The sequence below is a fragment of the Squalius cephalus genome (genome assembly GCF_949319135.1).
Source record: "Squalius cephalus genome assembly, chromosome: 11".
Lineage (NCBI taxonomy): Eukaryota > Metazoa > Chordata > Actinopteri > Cypriniformes > Leuciscidae > Squalius > Squalius cephalus.
The window spans coordinates 26,552,180-26,571,041 of NC_137132.1; the positions used below are offsets into that span (position 1 = coordinate 26,552,180).

The window sequence follows — 18,862 nt, forward strand, 5'->3', positions numbered from 1 at the left end:
TGTTTTGTTTCCGATGCCTTTCTCATTCCTCATCTTCTGTACTTGAGGCTGAAGTTGATGTTGAACATAGTGGCTGAAAACTAAGATCTTTTTTGTCCGATGGAGGATCTATGGAAAGCGTCTCAGGTTACGACTGTAACCCTAGTTCCCTGAGGCCCCGTCCACACTACTGCGTTTTCGTTTAAAAACGGAGAACTTTTGCTACGTTTGCACCTCCCGTCCACACTAAAACGGCAAAAACGGAGACCCAAAACGGATTAGAAACGCTGCCGACCCGTTTTTCATTTTGAATCTCCGGAGAGCGTTTTAGTCTGGACGGGTCAAAACGGAGGACTTTAGAAACGTTGACGTAGTAGAGGCTCACGCTCGGCTCTATGATTGGGTGTCATCAGTCATGCCGTATATCTTTGCTAGCAGCTGTTGTGCAAGTAAATTCTGCATTTTACAATGCTATAACTGCCTACATGCGCCGAAGGCAAGCTATTATTCGAGTGATCTGTGACAATTCCCGTGTGCAGCGGCTGTATCGACCGTACATGGAGCGTCGGTTTTGGGTTAACCCGGAAAGAACCAGCGCATGGTAGGATAATTTTATCAATGAAGTTGTGTTTACACCGGCACGCGCATGCCCAGTGTTGGTGAATGGTCACGTGATCCGCGTTTTCGTTTTAATTCTCCGTTTTAAACTAAAACGCAGTAGTGTGGACGGGGCCTGAGAAGGGAACGAGACGATGCGTCGATGACGCTTTGGGAACGCTCCTGCGTGATTGCGTCTGAAGCACTTGTGTCAACTAGTCCAATGGCGAGAGTGGGCGTCACGGGCGGGTGACGTGACGACCAGGAAAGGATAAAGGACATCCAGTTTAGAACCACGCTAGCTTCGAAAAGGGCCAAAGCAAGTCGATCACAGGGATGTAGGAAGTATGGCAAAGTGACGCATCGTCTCGTTCCCTTCTCAGGGAACTAGGGTTACAGTCGTAACCTAAGACGTTCCTGAAAGTCCCTCCTGACTGGAATCTCCAAGGGAGAGCTGTCGAGGAGAGACACCGGGTCCGAGAACCAGTAGGCTCGGCCAGTACGGTTCTACTAGTAGTATAATAATTCCATATCGGCGGACCTTCTCCAGAACTCCTGGGAGCAGAGTAATCGGGGAAAGATGTACAGACGTAGCCTCGGCCATGTCCATACCACAACGTCCAGCCCCAAGGGAGCTGGGTGTGTGAGGGAGAACCAAAGTGGACCGTGCGTCATATCCTGAGACGTGAAAAGATCTACTTGTGCCTAGCCATAAACCCCCCAAATGTGCTCCACCACCTCGGAGTGGAGCCTCTATTCCCCGGGCCTCAGCCCCTGCCTCAACAGGATGTCTGCTCCTACATACAGTATTTATGTAAGAGACCACCGATGTGTTGTCTGTACGGACAAGCACATGATGGTCCCTCAGGTCTGGGAGGAATGTCTCAATGCATTGAAGACTGCCATCATCTCCAGGCAATTTATGTGCCAAAAAATATGATGACTCCTCCACAGGCCCTGGGATGAGCGGCCTCCCATTACCGCTCCCCAGTCGGTGAGGGCAGCATCTGTCGAGATAGCAACTCGATGGCAAAGAGCTCCCAACACCGGAACCTGGGAAAGGAACCAGTATTTCTTCCATACAGCCAAGGCGCGGAGACACCGCCACGTGATCTTGATTGTATGAAGTGGGTTTCCCCTAGGGGAGAACCCTCTGGTTCTGAGCCACCACTGCAAGGGTCTCATGTACAGTAGGCCAAAGAGACTCACAATGGACCTGCTGCCATGAGGCCAAACAGTTTCTCGAACTATTTCACAGTGCGTGACTGCTCATGTGGGATAGGAACCAGTATTTCCTTCATATAACCAAGGCGCAGAGAAAATGCAGCGTGATCTTGATCGTACAAAGTGGGTTTTCCCTCGGGGAGAACCCTCTGGTTCTGAGCCACCACTGCAAGGGTCTCATGTACAGTAGGCCAAAGGGTATCACATTGGACGCTGCTGCCATGAGGCCCAACAGTTTCTCGAACTGTTTCACAATGAATGACTGCTCATGTGAGATAGGAACCAGTATTTCCTCCATATAACCAAGGCGCGGAGACACTGCCGCGTGATCTTGATTGTACGAAGTGGGTTTCTCCTCGGGGAAAACCCTCTGCTTCTGATTAGGGCTGGTCCGAATACCATTTTTTGAGCTTTGAAGCTTCGGTAGTAATGAACATCGAATATTCGAAGCTTCGGAGAGAGAGGGCTGAACATATTCTTCTCTCTAATAAAGGCAGTATTCTCTGTGTCTGTCTGTCCGTTTGCATTTTGATTATTTCGAGAACCGTTCATCCAATCGACTTCACAAGGGAGAGCAGTGTCACATTTGGTGCAATATAGATGGACACGCGAGATGCGAAACGTTCAGAATTAATAAACTTTTAGTAAACTACAGAACAGTGCGAGCAGGAAGCGGCACTCCTCACGCGGGCAGGGCTTATATGCTCCGAGAATGGACACTGCACTAGTGATATAAAATGCACACACACAGGTCTGTTAACTTAAGCAATACTTTTAAGGTAGTCTAATATTTTTCTGACTAACAAATTACTGACACAGTAAAGGGTAGATTTAAATAAAGAAAAACGAAATTTAAACAAAGAAAAAACTACATTTAAATAAAGAAAAATGAAATTTAAATAAAGAAAAACGAAATTTAAATAGGCCTAAAGAAAAATGAAATTTAAATAAAGAAAAATGAAATTTAAATAAAGAAAAACTAAATTAAGTTAAATTAAAAACGAGATTAATTTAGATTGATAATAACGGGTAAAAAGCCTAATACATTTTGTTTCTATTATTCTATTTTCCACAATGTCAAAGCAATGCAGCTTAACCCAAAACACAAGCTCAGGCATGCACTTCGGTCCGTACAAACTCCGCTATTCTGCACTCTAGCCAGAGAACATTCCCGTTGCTGGAACACTTTTAGGCGTCAGTTCTATTTCTAGCATGCACGCGTTTTCCGCGTGGCTCGAGACAGACAACAATAAATAAGACTCTGATTTTCCTCTCTCTGATCACAAGCCTATTTTATTCTCACTGTCTCTTCTGGAGCTTTCTCAACCCACTATTGGTCCTGTCATGTCGCGGTTCTATTCTCCACAGTTCAACACAAACTTCGACTTGTGCTTTACTGAACTATGCTCTCACTTGCACTTGGACCAACCATTATCTGACCTGGATGCAGATCAGCATCTTAGTCTTTTAAATTCTGCTTGGCTTAAAGTAGCAAATGTGACTGCTCCTCTTAAGCCTCACAAACCCAAACCAAAATCAGATATGTGGCAAAATTCTGACACTCGTTACCATAGACAAAATTGTAGAAAGGCCAAACGCAAATGGAAACGGGACAGGCAAATTGTCTCCTTCCGCATGTTCAAAGACTCTCTTACAGCATACCAGAATGTTGCTAAATCAGCTAAAGCCGCATACTTCTCAAACTTAGAGTCCAATCACTCTAACCCTAAGGTCTTGTTTTCTGTCATTCATTCTGTCTTAAATCCATCTGTTAAATTGTCTGTTGCCTCAGATGCTCTATGTGAAGACTTCCAGAGATTTTTTATTAACAAAATCACTAAATTAAGGATCAGTATCTGCCCTAAATTAACTCTCCCCCCTATTATGCCGCGTACCTCCTGTGTTTGGGAGGCTTTTGATCCCATTAACCTCCAGACACTGAAGGATGTGAGCGCCAAGCTCAAACCTTCATTCTGCTCAAGTGATATCATTCACCCGAGATTTTTAAAATTAATCATCAACTCGGTGGGTCCAGGTATGGTATCTCTTATTAACAAGTGTCTGAACACTGGCTCTGTTCCGGCCAATCTTAAAGTGGCTACGGTCACTCCTCTGCTCAAGAAGCCTTCGCTGGATCCTTCTGTTTTAAAAAATTACCGGCCCATCTCTGTACTACCTTTCATTTCCAAGCTGTTGGAGAAAATCGTGTTGGATCAACTCCAACACTTTTTGTCAGATACAGTAACTGTATATGTGAGGTTTTTCAATCTGGGTTTAGGACTGCCCACAGCACTGAGTCCGCTCTCCTGTGAGTGCTAAACGACATTTATATCTCTACTGACTCTGGAGACACTGTGGTTCTAGTTCTCCTTGATCTGTCGGCGGCTTTTGACACCATCGACCACCCGACTCTGTTAGCTAGACTGGAGACGTGGGTGGGCATAAAAGGCTCTGTCTTGTCATGGTTACAGTCTTACCTTTCTGACAGAAAGTTTTTAGTAAAGATGGGAAACTTCTCCAGCTCCATGGCACCTCTGAGCTGTGGTCTTCCACAGGGCTCCATTTTGGCTCCCTCTCTATTTTCCCTCTACATACTACCGCTGGGTACGATTTTTAGGAAACACTGTGTATCATTTCACTTTTATGCAGACGACACCCAAATTTACATTCCAATCAAACGCAATAATCCTGCAGCATTAAACACTCTTCTGCTATGCTTAGAGGAGGTGAAGGCCTGGCTGACTCAAAATTTCCTATTTCTTAATGATGATAAGACTGAGGTCATTGTTTTCAGCCCGAGTGAAAGGTCCCAGTGTACATGCCCAGACTTGGGGAGTCTATCTCCCTTTAAATCTACTGGAGTGCGGAACTTAGGTGTTCTTGTTGACCAGTCTTTAAAGTTTGATAAACACATCTCATCTGTAATCAGTTCCGGTTTCTATCAACTTCGCTTACTATCTAAAATAAAAGGCTTTCTCACTCCAATAACTCTGGAAATGGCGGTTCATGCTTTTATCACGTGTCGGCTGGATTATTGCAACTCACTATATGCGGTATATCAGATTCTCAAATCTCCCGTCTTCAGTTAGTCCAAAATGCTGCGGCTAAACTCATCCATAATTGTCGCAAATATGATCATATCTCTCCCATCCTCAGATCTTTACATTGGCTACCAGTTCGGCAGAGAATAGATTTTAAAATCCTTCAAATCTTTACACAACATACACTGTAAAAAATGATCGTAATTTTAACGGTAAAAGACTGTAAAAATGCTACTGTGAAAAACTGTTAATTGGTTAACAGAAAGTTTCCGTACTATATACGGTAAATAACTGTGATAGATCTAACGGTACATTTAATGTAATTTTACTGTAACATACCGTTAAATTTACAGTTTTTGAAAGTGAAAAAACAACTCATTGTATAATTTACAGTGAAAAACCGTAAATTGACATTCCCACAATTCCCTGTGACACTTCACATTTGATGTATTTTTGTTGAAATAACTGTTTGTTTCTTCATAGTTTTCTTCGTTTTTTCTAATCAGTTATGTACATTAGGGGTTTATGTTACATTTAATGTTGTTAAATTAATGTTTATTGCATTTTTAAAATTTCATGTGTTACCATGATGGTGTTTAATGTTTGTGTGAATGACACTGTGCAGCTTCTATATATATTAGTATTAACTTTCTTGTGGAAGAACTGCTTGTGTTGAGCTTTGATTGATCATGTGACTCTCATCACTGCTGTGATTGGTGGTTATCAGTGTACAAAACAGATATTAATACTTCAATAGGATGGTAAATTAACATTATATCATATTACTGAAATTTACTGTTGCATTTACTGGTTTATACTGTAAAATTGACATGTTGTTCAGAATAGCACGTACATTTTACAGTTTAAACCAGTAAATATAACAGAACTCCAGTGTGTTATATGCTGGTTTAAACTGTAAAATGTACATGTTATTCGGTAAAAGCAATTACTGTTTTGTTGTATATTTTACGGAATTGTTCTGGTAACCCCAGCTGCCAGTTTTTTTCCGTAAAAACTACGGGATTTTTTTTACAGTGTAGCACCGGTTTATCTCTCTGAACTTATTCATCCGTACATTCCGTCCAGAAGTCTCAGATCCCACGACCAGGCGCTGCTGGTAGTCCCTCGTGTCAGACTTAGGCGTAGAGGGGAGCGTGCTTTTGCGGTGGCAGGGCCTCGTCTGTGGAACACCCTGCCTCTAGAGATCAGAACGGCTCCCAACCTCTCTGTTTTTAAGTCTCTGGTCAAAACATACCTATTCTCATTAGCATATTGATTACTTTTCTTGAGCTGTTTTTACTATTTTTACTATTTTACATTTGTTTCTTTTTTTTTAAATTAAACTTAGCTTAGTTTCGTTGCATGTTTATGTGTTGTTTTGCTGCTGTTATTTTATATGCTTGTTCTGTAAAGCACTTTGGTCTGTCTAGCGGCTGTTTAAATGTGCTATATAAATAAATGAAAAAAAATGGATGGCATTGGGGTGAGTAAATTGTCAGGAAATTTTCATTTTGAGGTGAACTAATCCTTTAATGACAATACTTTGTGTTAGGAAAACAAAATAACTAAGAAACTCTGTTCCCGTACCAGATAATAAACTTTCATGATGATGAAGACCTGCAATGTCACATGAGAGTGAATGAGATAGAGATGATTTTCAAAACCAAACAGATGTTTTAGTTTCTTTGGCAAAGTATTGGAGGCATTAGCAGGCTCCACCCTCTATATATACTACTGGAAAGCAAGATGTGGATCAGATGCTCATTTGCGTTTATAGATACATGCAGTAAAATAGCATATTCTTTCCTTCCAAAAATTAACTAAAAAACTCAAACCTGGAATCGAACATCCAGACATAGAGGAAAGTGTGCCTGCGGTAGGAATGCAAGACCTGGCACTCATTGTGCAGTACTGTTGAGTCTCAGAAACTAGATAAGGTTTGTCCAAGAAGTCGCTAGAACAAAGTCATTATTTCAGTCAGTATTTCACATGTTCATGTGACAACAGAAACAGAAAAATAACCATAACCTAACCATATAACAAATGTTAAGGGCTAATAGGCAGAATAAAAATACCATGTAATGACATAATGAATTTGCTGATTAGACCATGCAGCCATCTAGTGACATTTAGTAACTTTTTGAGCAGGTTTTAGCTACTTTCCTTAGTTCACGCACTGAGAGGCAGCACCTTGTGCACACACTTACAGAAAACTGTTTTAGGTAGCACGCGAGTAACACATTTCATGTGTTTTTACACCTGAATTGTTTAAAAATCGATTAAAAAAGTAAAAATGCTAAACTTTCATGATGACGCAGCACTGGATGGACAATTGTCCCGACCGCCTTTCTGGCCCTATCGGGCAGTTTAAGTTGTCGAGTCCTGTAACTGTAACTTAAATGTTGCTTAGAAATGTCCCCTCTGAATTGGGCTTTAGATGATATTTTGTTACTAGGATCTACTTAGGCCTAATGCTTTTGGGACACGACAAGTTCATTTTTATCTAAAACCCCTGAAACATGTCACTGGCAGGTATTAGAACTTTCTGAACACAACTAAAAGGTATCAGAATGCATTTTAGAGGCTTTTAACATTCTAGAGGCTTTTAGATAAATGTAATGCCTCAGCAAATCAGTTAAACAACACAGTTTATATATTAAAGTACATTATAATTTAACAGAGTGGCAGCTGATTTTCTTACTTCTACACTAATGATTTTGTGGTCAAGTAAATACTACAGAAAAAAACCCAATGTAATTTACATGAAAAAGTTAAGTAAATTCTATATTAGTACTCAATTCAAGCGTGTAGAAAGCGTAAATATAAACATTAATTTATAAAATTAAGTAAAATTACTCAACTTTTCTGATACTGGTGTTCCCATCATTCACTGGGCCTTGAATAATTAATGAGGTTGATTTTTCACAGTTTTCCAGCTGTATTTTGTGGTAGATTTTTCTCTAAACCTAACTATCTGGTCTCGTCTACAAATCGACGTCCCCGTTCAATAATAGTCACCTAACTAACTCGTTTCCCTTACTAGTTTTCTTGCTGCGCAGCAATGATCGACAAACAGACTTTATCAAATGTCCTTTAAATGCTTTAATCACGGCCGGAAGAGTTCCCGAGCAGTCTCAGGTAATCTCTCCCAAGAAGAAGCATGGCCAGAGGATCTCAGACAAATTCCATTGAGAATCCCACCAGAAAACACGGATACAACAGTTTTTATAGAATCGAGAAAACAAATAAGATTATTGTGACTGACATGTCACCTTCAATATGATTGGTTCAATTGGTTCAAAAGCCCCAACCTTTTCCCTCTGTCACTGGCACAAGCAAACTCTGTTTTTGTGATTACTTATCACAAGGTTTGAGAACTAGTCATCTGTCTAGTTTCATTTCCCCTAATTTTTATGTACACACACACACACCCAAAGTCATAAGTTTCCCCCCAAAGAGTTCGGAACATTTAAAAGCATATGAATGCAAGAAAAACAAATGTTAGTTGATTAATTAAAAAGTCCATAACAATTTACACTGTTTTATCATTGCTTTTGTTGTTAGGATTAGTAACTTGCCATTTTGTGACATTTGGAGTTCATTTTCTACTCAAAATGACACATTCAAACACAAAAACAATCCATCAAATATTACCGTCACTGTTTATTGTCTACCAAGTATCGAGGTCTCTGCGTTCACATGAGATATGGTGTCTCACACAATATCTAATGTATTACTTAGATATTTCTAAGTAAAGCATATACTTTAACAGTGTGGTTTTATTCAATATTATATTGTTTGAGTGAAATATATTGCAAAGGAATCTTCAACTAAATAGATATTACTCAACCTTTTAGCTAAGTTAATATTACTTATTTTCTTTGTTACTGTCACTTAACTTAGTTAAGTAGAGTTTACTTAATTCCATATCTGAAATTTACTTAAAAAATATGAGTGTTAAATTTACTTAAAAAAATATGCGTGCAAAAACTTGCCAAAGAAAAATTAAGTAAATTTGACTTTGTTTTTTTCAGTGTAGGGTTCGTCATGCTTATCGAGCGCATAATCAAATTATTTCAAGACAAGATGCTGCAAACTCCTAAAAACAAACTTGCTTAAGAGTTGAGGGTATGTTTCACACTTCCTCTCATAGAATCTTTCTCGCATAACCAAACAGTTTTGTCTTTTGCTCATTCGTTTTTCACATTTTGGAGTAGGCATTTTTTTTTAATCCAATCGACTTATTTGCAAATAAGACTGCATTAAGAAGGTAAGAATGAAAAAAAAGAAAAGGTTATAGCCTATTACATCTGATTTAACATTACAAAGTGATTTTAGTATGCATTCTATTTAACAGAAGACTTTAGGTTTCAGTTTCCATACATTTTTGTCCGCTCTTTTCTTGATTTCATTGTCAAAACTACATTGATATAGGATAAAAAAAAAAAAAAAAAAAAAAATATTTAGGATGTTAGTGCCTTGTGACATTTCCATTATTGAAAATTGTCTTCACTTTTATATTGAAATGTTTCTTTTTGTTTTGTTTTTTACATGTAAAATGTTGCAGGCCCAGTACAGAAGGCCATGTTGTTGACAAATTAAAAAGTCTCTTTAAAAACAGGAAAAATTGAGGAGACAGGAGCAAATGTGTCAAGTGTTGCACATAATCCCCAGCAACTGTTTATTCAATTTTTTTTCACATTGTTTTCAAATTATTGCACACATTTTCTCTATCAAAACAACATTTTTCCTTTTTTTTTCACAGAAACTTATACATTTAAGCTTTTCACAACGCTCCTTTAAATCTTCTCAGACGAGTCAAAAGGTATGTTATGCAAATAAAATCATCACAAATGACTGAACATGTAAGGCCTATGAACCTGTTTTATCTTTTAACATTCTAGTTACTGGTTTTATAATCATTACTGCCATCACATTATTTTAACTTTAATTTTTCCCTCTGCATTGGCAGGAAATAGCTAGGCCTGGAACAGCATTACATTTGTTTGCACTAGAATGCCTGTTTGAAACATTTGGCTGGAGAAATGCATTGATATTTATACATTCATGAACCCTAATGAACCAAATACAAATTTAATAAAAGTAAACTAAAAATGAGCTATATTCCGCACCTTAGGCACATATCGCAATCTACTGTTTTTATTCGTACATGGATGATAGTCACGTCTCTATTCATATTTTATTTTATTTTTATTTTGTTTTATTTTGGGTTCACCTAAGCTGAATTTCTGGCTGCTGCGTGTTCAACTCCCATGCCAAAGAAAACAAATTGTGTGTTCACTTATTTATATATATATATATATATATATATATATATATATATATATATATATATATATATATATATATACTTAAATTCCTATCAAATTAGTTTGTTTAACCCTGTTTCTATTATATATTCCATTACTATTCTTTGATTAATATCCTTTTTTAATCCTCTCCCTATATCCATTTTATCTTCTTTTTTTCCTAGTATTACCTTTTAAGTTCTTTATCATTTTAATTCTCTCTATATTGCATTTCCTACATTTTAATATTACATGTTCAACGGTTTCTATTACCCCACAAAAGGCACACTTGCCTGTACTATGTTTACCTATTTTGTATAGTGATCCATTTAGTCCTGTGTGTCCATATTGTAATCTAGTAAACATCACCTCCTCTTTTCTACATCTTCACAAATTGTATCTTGTTGACTTGCGTACGGCCGTCTGCTGGAAGCTAGTTATTTTAGTCAATAAAGTTTTAAATATGGATATTTTTCTTACACGGACGCATCGCTTCACTGCAGAAGGCCTTTATTAACCCCCCAGAGCTGTTTTGAGCACTTTTATCACGGATGGATGCGCTTTGATGGACTTCCAAAAAAAATATACACATTGACTCCCATTATGAAAATGTTTTAGAAACTGCTTTTATCTTATCTTGTAAATAGCAGCTGATTTATCTGAAGGCCTACATAGCTACAAAGCATACACATAAAGCTAAAACGGCTCACATTAGCTAAAACAAGTTATCGCAAAAACAGCTTTAGATCAGGCATACTACTGGGGTCCTAAGGTGGGACTCATCTCTTCACCATACCAGCGCAATATTGCTACTCTATTTGAGTCCTCGGTTCATTTTCAAATTAAACATCCAGATCTCACAGCAACAGACAATGATCTACAGTCTGACAGTTTTCAGCATGACTTATACCAAAGTATCACATCACTTCTCTATTAAAATGAACATAAGGCAAATAAACTATTTCTCCCTGAATCACAACTTAACCCACACAACAACTGTTTTTGATTTTAGAGGCAAACCCTGGACCATGATGAAACCTCTGCTCGTTCTTTTGCTTTTACAAGGTATAGAATATATTGTTTTGTTTCTCTTCTTCCTGAAGTAGGTGCAACTGATATACATCATACAAATCTGTCACCGTATATATATTTTTTAATTATCTGACTTCTATGTATTAATTTCTGAAGATTTCTGTAGCCATTTCTAATGCTGCTTCTTGGTCATTTCACTAGATCTAAAGGTTGCACATCATTAACTCTGTTGCTATATTTCATGTCATGCATTTGTAGAGCTTTAGAATTCTCAACCATTCTTAACTTAATTTAGCCTAAATTAAAATGATTATAGAACTACAATGACTTTTTGACATTCAATATATATTTTCTATTACTTAATTTAAATTTAAAATGATATACAATGACATTTTGACATTGAATATATTTTTTCTATTACTTATGTGATTGAAAGCCATAAACACTGTATATAAAAACAAAAAGATATATATTTTTAAAAAGTTTCAGCCATTAATTTTCTCCAAATTTCACCTTTTGTCCCACAGGTGTTCTGCTGTTTGATACTTTAGCATGGGAAGTGAAAATGCCAGTAGAAATTCATGGCCTCCAAGGTTCCTGTCTTGTTATACCATGTTCTTTCTCTTACACATCGTATCCACCCAACAACCCACATAGAGTTGTGTGGTATCAGTGGGCCTCTAAAGGTTATCCTTTAGTTTATGATCCATGGTATCCATATGATGTCATTGAGAAGTTCAGAGGAAAAACTTATTTATATAGAACATCAATTTGGGATTGCAGTCTGCTGATCAAAAACCTGGAATATTCCCACCATGGAGAAGAAATATATGCATGGATTGACCCTGAAAATGTTGGATGGCGCACCTATCCATTTTATGATGTCACCTCTAATATCCTTGTCGACGGTATGTAAATATTCTTGGAATAATATACTTTTACTGTATTCTGTTCTTACCAATTTCATAGCTTGAACAAAGGCTTAACAGATTGCACACACTTTCAGAAAAGAACTCCAGAAAGCAGTCTTCATAACTTTAGTGACTTTACTGGTGATTTTCTTCTCAATTCTTTTTTTGTAAATCTACAAACAAGAAGAAAATAGATGTATGAATGTTATGTTCTCAATTACATACACATTTCCAGTTTAATATTACAGCTTGATTTTGTAGTTCCTTTTTAACATTATTTTAAGTAATAATACATATCAAGAAATTGTATTCAAATGAGATTATGTTCAAACAAAAGAGAAATTAGCATGTTAGTATACGCTAAAACATGGCATGTTACCAATAACGCAAATCAAGTGTATGTCCAGTGGGAATCGAATGTCCAGTGGGAGGCAGAAAAGAAACACAGCTAGACATAAGCATCAGCATACACTGTAATATCTGTGATTGTCTATAAAAGTGAAATATTGTGTGGTCAATAACAATAGACACAATAAACTGCTTTTATTATTGTAATTTTAAAAATATTGTCAAAACATTGTCAAATATTGTCAAGCATTGTGAAATATGTTCATATGCTGATATGATGAACCACACACACTGTGTTCATTCTGCTGATACGACCAGAGAGAAACTGACTTGAGATCAGTTAGTTAAAAATAATTTAAAGAGTGAAAAGTGAAGGTAGTTCACTAAGCCCTGGAATCATTCCTTTACAAATTGCAGATTTAATGCAATGAAATTCAGATATTTTTAAGTGTCCAAATACTAAGGAGCCACTTCATGGTTAAGAAAGTGATGTGAAGTACTTGTTCTGTTGATTATCTTGTCAGATTTTGCTACCTCCCATTAAAACAAAATGTAGCACAATTTGACAGTGAAAAATGCTATCTATCAGATTGTGCTACCAGCATCATATATTCATGTGGTTTGAGGCTTTATTAACATCCATATCTACCCCTTCCCTAAACCTACCCTTACACAATGCAGATATTTTTTAAATAAATATTAAATATTGATGTGCACATGTGCAGTAAGCCCTGGACAATCTGACGGGTAGGATGAAATGTCAGGATAGTACTAATTCTAATGTGTCTGTGAATTATAGCAAGTCCACCGCAGCCCAGCATCAGTATTTATGGAGGTGAAAGGACAGGTGACACCATCACAGTAGTATGTTCGACTTTCCACACGTGTCCATACAGCAAACCAAACATCGTTCTGAGCGGTATAGAAGGAACTGACAAAATAGACCATCAGGACTTTGAAGACGGCCTGTGGAAAATCACTCTGACTCGCAAAGGCATCATAAAAGCAGAACGCTCCACTATTAGGTGTTCTGTAACATATTATGGTGGCAAAACAGTGACAACTACAAAAGACAAAAGTGCTAAATGTGAGTAAACACACATATTAACTGTGTATTTGAAATGCCACAGTTGGGGCTATTACAAGATTTTACTTCAATTTCAGGTGTTCATGATAAAATAAAGATTGAGCCTGAACTGGCAGATGTCACAGAGGGCGTCCCAAAGAACTTCATTTGTTCGGTCTATCACTCCTGCCAGAGAGAAGCTCCAATCATCACATGGAACTATAAGAACATGCAGGTCTCAACAAAGAGCAAAACACTCTCTGGTTTAAAACGCGTCACCTATTCCAACATAACCTTTCTGGGTTCAAGAGATGAACACGGGAAGAAACTGATATGCACTGCAAAATTTTCTGGAGGAAACACTGCAACCGCTGTTGTTTTACGTGTACAACGTAAGTAATTTGTTAGCATAGTTTATGACTTCCATAGAATATTTAGCATTCGAAATCTGCCTTGTTATAATATGTGCATACTAAATTGTGGTTAGAACACATTATTTTATTATAAAAACTGTTGTTATATCATTTAAAATATATATATATAATAATAAAAACAATGGTTAAAGCACAAACAGCAGTTTACTGCCATTTGTTATTATTCTTGTTATTTACCTAAAATCAAAACATTTTTTGGTTAACTTAATTGTAAAATTCTAGTAATGTGCACTATTCACATACTATGCCTTTGTTACTCAGCAAAAAAAGAGTTTTTGAGGCGGGGCCATTCTTAATAGTTTGCCCTAATTTCATCCACTTCTGTAATTATCTTTCTTCTTAATTTCATTCTCTCATTTTCCAAAGTCATCTTGAATGTTGAATTGTCAATACAACTGAAAAGGGAACATCACATTAGTTGACTTCATAAATTGATAAAAAATTGTGGTTAGTGTTCCTTTTGGTTGGGCCCTTGGAAATTCATTTATATTACTACAATTCCCTTTCAATTGATGCAGTAATATTACTAGAAATCACAGTTATTTGTGGCTTCAAAGAAAAATAAGTAATACATTGCTTTTAAAAGATGACCCAACTCTTATGTCATAAACATCTTGTGAAACCTCAAACTTTGGGTTAATATAATCCACCCTGTAGTTATAATAATATCTTGCAATTGATCTGGCTTGAATCGCATGCAGACATCAACATTCAGCATGCAAAACAGAACAATGGAAACAATTAAATTGTATTATGTATTAATTGTAACAATAACAATTGTATTTGCTGTCTTTGTTGTGCTACTACTGACACAAGACAACAACCAAAAAAGGCAAAATAAAGCCAAAAAAATAGTCAAACAAAACAATTTCTTAATTTATTCATGCCTCAATGCACTCTGGGAGTCAGTAATTCTGTGTAGCTATACTAAATCAAGAGTAAATCTAAAATAAATTATCAGGTACTCTCTATAGTTCTTTTTTAGTTATTCAAACTCACTTGTGTAAGTGAACTAAGCATTTATCATTACATACTTTTTTATCACTTACAATACTATTCCTATTTCAATTTACTTTTTTTTTTTTTTTTTTAAGGCAGTCGGTTAGCAAAACATTCAAAGAAAATAGCTTACCTCTGAATTGCAAAATAAGGTTGAAAGAAAAAATATTGATGGGAAACCGTAAAGAGAACTCTTTTGAAAAAGTTTGAAAAGTTGCTTAATCTACTACTCAGCCATTAATATTTCAAATTTTGTCCCACAGGTATTATGGAATATAAAGATTTGGGATGGGAAGTGACAATGCCGAAAGACATTCACGGCCTCCAGGGTTCCTGTCTGGTTATACCATGTTCTTTCTCTTACACATTAAACCCACCCAAAGACCCACGTAGAGTTGTGTGGTATCAGTGGGTCTCTAAAGGTTATCCTTTAGTTTATGATAATTTGCATGCTGATGATGTCATTGAGAAGTTTAGAGGAAAAACTGATTTATACGGAAACACAAGTGGGGATTGCAGTCTGCTGATCAAAAACCTGGAACCGACCCACCATGGAGATACACTATACACAAGGATTGACCCTGAAAATGTTGCATGGGACCACTATAAATTTTATGATGTCACCTCCACAATCCTTGTTGATGGTATGTAAATATTTTGGGAATAATATTATTATTTCACTGTAATATCTGTGATTGTCCAACTGTAGTGAAATATTGTGTGGTCAATAACTATAGACACAATAAAATTACTTACCCAAAATGACTTTATTCTAACCCATTTATTTATTTAACATTTCAAACTAAAGGCAAGACAGTTAGCCACCAAAGCTTCTTCTTTTTTTTTTTTTTTTTTTTTTTTTTTGTCTTTGCATTATATTTCAAAATACTAAAACAAGTGGCATAAAATAGTTTAAAATGTGGCTCAGAAAATAGTTATTTTTGAGAAAAGTTCTAGCATTATTTGCAAATTTTTTGTTGTTGTTTCTAAAGTGTATGATGTATTATTTATAATGTTTCTGTCAATTATAGCAAGTCCACAGCAGCCGAGCATCAGTATTTATGGAGGTGAAAGGACGGGTGACGCCATCACAGTAATATGTTCGACTTTCCACACGTGTCCATACAGCAAACCAGACATCATTCTGAGCGGTACTAAAGGTAATGACCAAATAAAGGAGGAGGTTAAAGACGGCCTGTGGAAAATCACTCTGACACGCACAGGTGTCGTAAAAGCAGAACGCTTGACTATTAAATGTTCTGTAACACATCATGGTGTTAAAACAGTGACAGCTACAGAGGTCAAAAGTGCACAATGTAAGCGAAAAAAATCTAAATATATTTTGTGCTATTAGCAATAATTTCATTTTCAATTTCACATTTGGACCCATTTCAAGATTTTACTCAAATTCCAGGTGTTCATGATAAAATAACGATTGAGCCTGAACTGGCAGATGTCACAGAGGGCGTCGCAAAGAACTTCACTTGTTTGGTCTATCACTCCTGCCAGAGAGAGACTCCAACCATCACATGGAACTATGAGAACATGCAGGTCTCAACGGGCAGCAAAACACCCTCTGGTTTAGATCAGGTTATCTATTCCAACATAACTTTTCTGGGTTCAAAAGACGACCATGGGAAGAAATTGATTTGCACTGGAAAATTTTCTGGAGGAAACACTGAAACCGCTGTTGTTTTACATGTACAACGTGAGTAATATGTTAGTCTCCTCTATGTGTCTCCTTATTTTAGTGGAATCCCATCTATTTTGGTTAGAATTTTTGATAAATTTCTATTTTTGTTTGAAAATGTAGTGTTAGGAAATATACGCTGACTATACCACCTCCTTATTTCAGGCAGGAGGAGCCCTCTACAAATCACAATACTTGATTCTAAGCAGTAAACGTAGTTTGTCAAATATCACAATTTTATTGTTCACATACATCAAAGATTAAAACACTCATTAAAACATGTGTCAGTAATAAAATCCACAGAAGTAGGTAATAGCTCTCCTCAAGACTTAAAGAAGGGTCAGGCCTGAGCTTATGCACCACCTTCTGTAAGAGACAGAAGAAGAAAGCAAAAGAAAAAAAACCCACAAGAATACACTGCAAACACAGCATACACTGCAAACAAGAAGTAACCTTTAATCACCATTACAGTGCCAACAGAGCCGGATTAACGCAAAGGCAAACTAGGCACGTGCCTAGGGCCCGATTGGCGGGATGGGGCCCAGACAGAGGGACAAAAAAAAAAAAAAAATTTTTTTATTAATGTACAAATGGCCTATCTACAATGTATTTCAATATTTATTAATTAACTAAAAATAGTGACGATGTTTATCTTAACCATAGACAGTTACATTACTGCAGTTAAACCAATGTGTCCGTTACAAAGCGGGTGCCGGCTTCTGAAAGTATGTGTAACGAACGCATCCATCAGGTGCTGCGAGGCAAAAGCCTAAGCACACAAAGAAGCACAGCTCAAAATGCAGGTGTGTGAGTTGTCGTCATCTATTTTGGAGTGATTGCAATGTATTCTAAATATAAACTTGTACTGTAGATCAGCGTCATTTCTGGAAAAATCATTCACCGCTTTATTACGAGTTTAAAAGAGCGCGAGCGTCATTAACGTGCCCAGACGCGACGCTTTGAATTTGCGCGTACAATGAATAACATCGCGTCGGGAGCTGACTAGTAAAAAAGCTACAAAATTAAAAGACAAGACGTCTGTATTCTAAGTTAAAAAGCCAACACACTACAACATTTTTAAATGTTTCAAATAAAGGATCTCATATCTATGGGTCTATCTTCTAAATTCTGCTGATGATTAGATTCCTGACATTACGCCAATAATATCACTTTATCCATTTTTTTCTGCTCAGTAGCGATCGTGTCTTTCTCTTCCACTTGATTTGTGTATAGCATATTTAAAGTAGCAATGCAATATAAAAGCACTTATGCTCATTTACTGAAGTGGGATTCTAGAACAGTGAATAAATTGAATAAAACAGCAAAATAACAACAACAATAACATCTTCATTAAACAAAAAAGAGATTACCTTAGATAAAGTTTGATTAATATGTACATACAGTACCGGTAAAAGTCTGGACCCATTACTATTTTTAATGTTTTTTGAAAGAAGTTTATTATTATGCTCTACAAGCCTGCATTTATTTGATCAAAAATACAGAAAAAACAAACAGGAATATTCAGCAAGGATGTGTTAAATATATAAAAAGTGATAGTGAAGACTTTTTTAAAACAACTTTTTAATAATCAAAAATCCTGAAAAAAAGTATCACAGGTTATAAAATAAATATTAAGCACCATTTCTAACATTTGATAATAAATCAGAGGGGGGGGGGGGGGGCTCCAACATGAATTTTGCCTAGGGCCTCCTAATGTCTAGAACCGGCCCTGAGTGCCAACCTTCTAAAACAAACCACACAGCTAATAACTCCACATATCTGTATGAAAGGACAAGGGTAAAGAGGCTGAGCGTCAAGCACAACTTCAGAAACATGCCAATCTCACTGTCTGTTGCTGCAACAACTATTTATGCTTTCTTGGTCATATGACTAGCCACCCGCACCTGAAACTCCTTGCTGGCCAGTCTCCTCCCACATAAACTTCTCCTCGGTTGTGTAAATGAAGTGTAAATGGTCTTCTCTTAAAGACACTTGTCAAACTATTTAAATTACCCAACAACATTAATATTGAGTCTTGTTCCTGCAATTCACATAATTGCGTAAATTAGATTTCAATCCTAAGGCTCAAATGTGAAACTTCACTAACGCTAAAACCGAACATAATTGATTACCCTTGATTCTCTTACAGCGTATCAGAAACCAGTGGATCCAATCCTGAATGAAAGTATGTGTTTTTCCCCTTCTGTAGCTACTCTCATATTTATAGTATTG

At 36.9% G+C, this 18,862-nt stretch overlaps 1 protein-coding gene across 6 annotated transcripts in view; it reads left to right on the top strand.

Moving 5' to 3' along the window:
• Positions 1-18,862, top strand: part of LOC307167336 (uncharacterized protein) — a 79,240-nt gene that overhangs the window by 11,267 nt on the left and 49,111 nt on the right. The window contains exons 1-11 of one of the 6 annotated variants that reach the window (XM_079886355.1): positions 8,953-9,111; positions 9,607-9,666; positions 11,163-11,215; positions 11,710-11,775; positions 11,966-12,090; positions 13,241-13,528; positions 13,606-13,899; positions 15,204-15,584; positions 15,972-16,256; positions 16,355-16,648; positions 18,780-18,815. In XM_079886355.1, coding sequence (XP_079742481.1) covers positions 11,735-11,775; positions 11,966-12,090; positions 13,241-13,528; positions 13,606-13,899; positions 15,204-15,584; positions 15,972-16,256; positions 16,355-16,648; positions 18,780-18,815 — 1,744 coding nt within the window. In that variant the 5' untranslated portion in view covers positions 8,953-9,111; positions 9,607-9,666; positions 11,163-11,215; positions 11,710-11,734. Of the gene's footprint in view, positions 1-8,952; positions 9,112-9,408; positions 9,667-11,162; positions 11,216-11,709; positions 12,091-13,240; positions 13,529-13,605; positions 13,900-15,203; positions 15,585-15,971; positions 16,257-16,354; positions 16,649-18,779; positions 18,816-18,862 lie in introns of those variants that run through there. The other 5 variants (XM_079886351.1, XM_079886350.1, XM_079886353.1 and 2 more) reach the window with 5 other exon arrangements.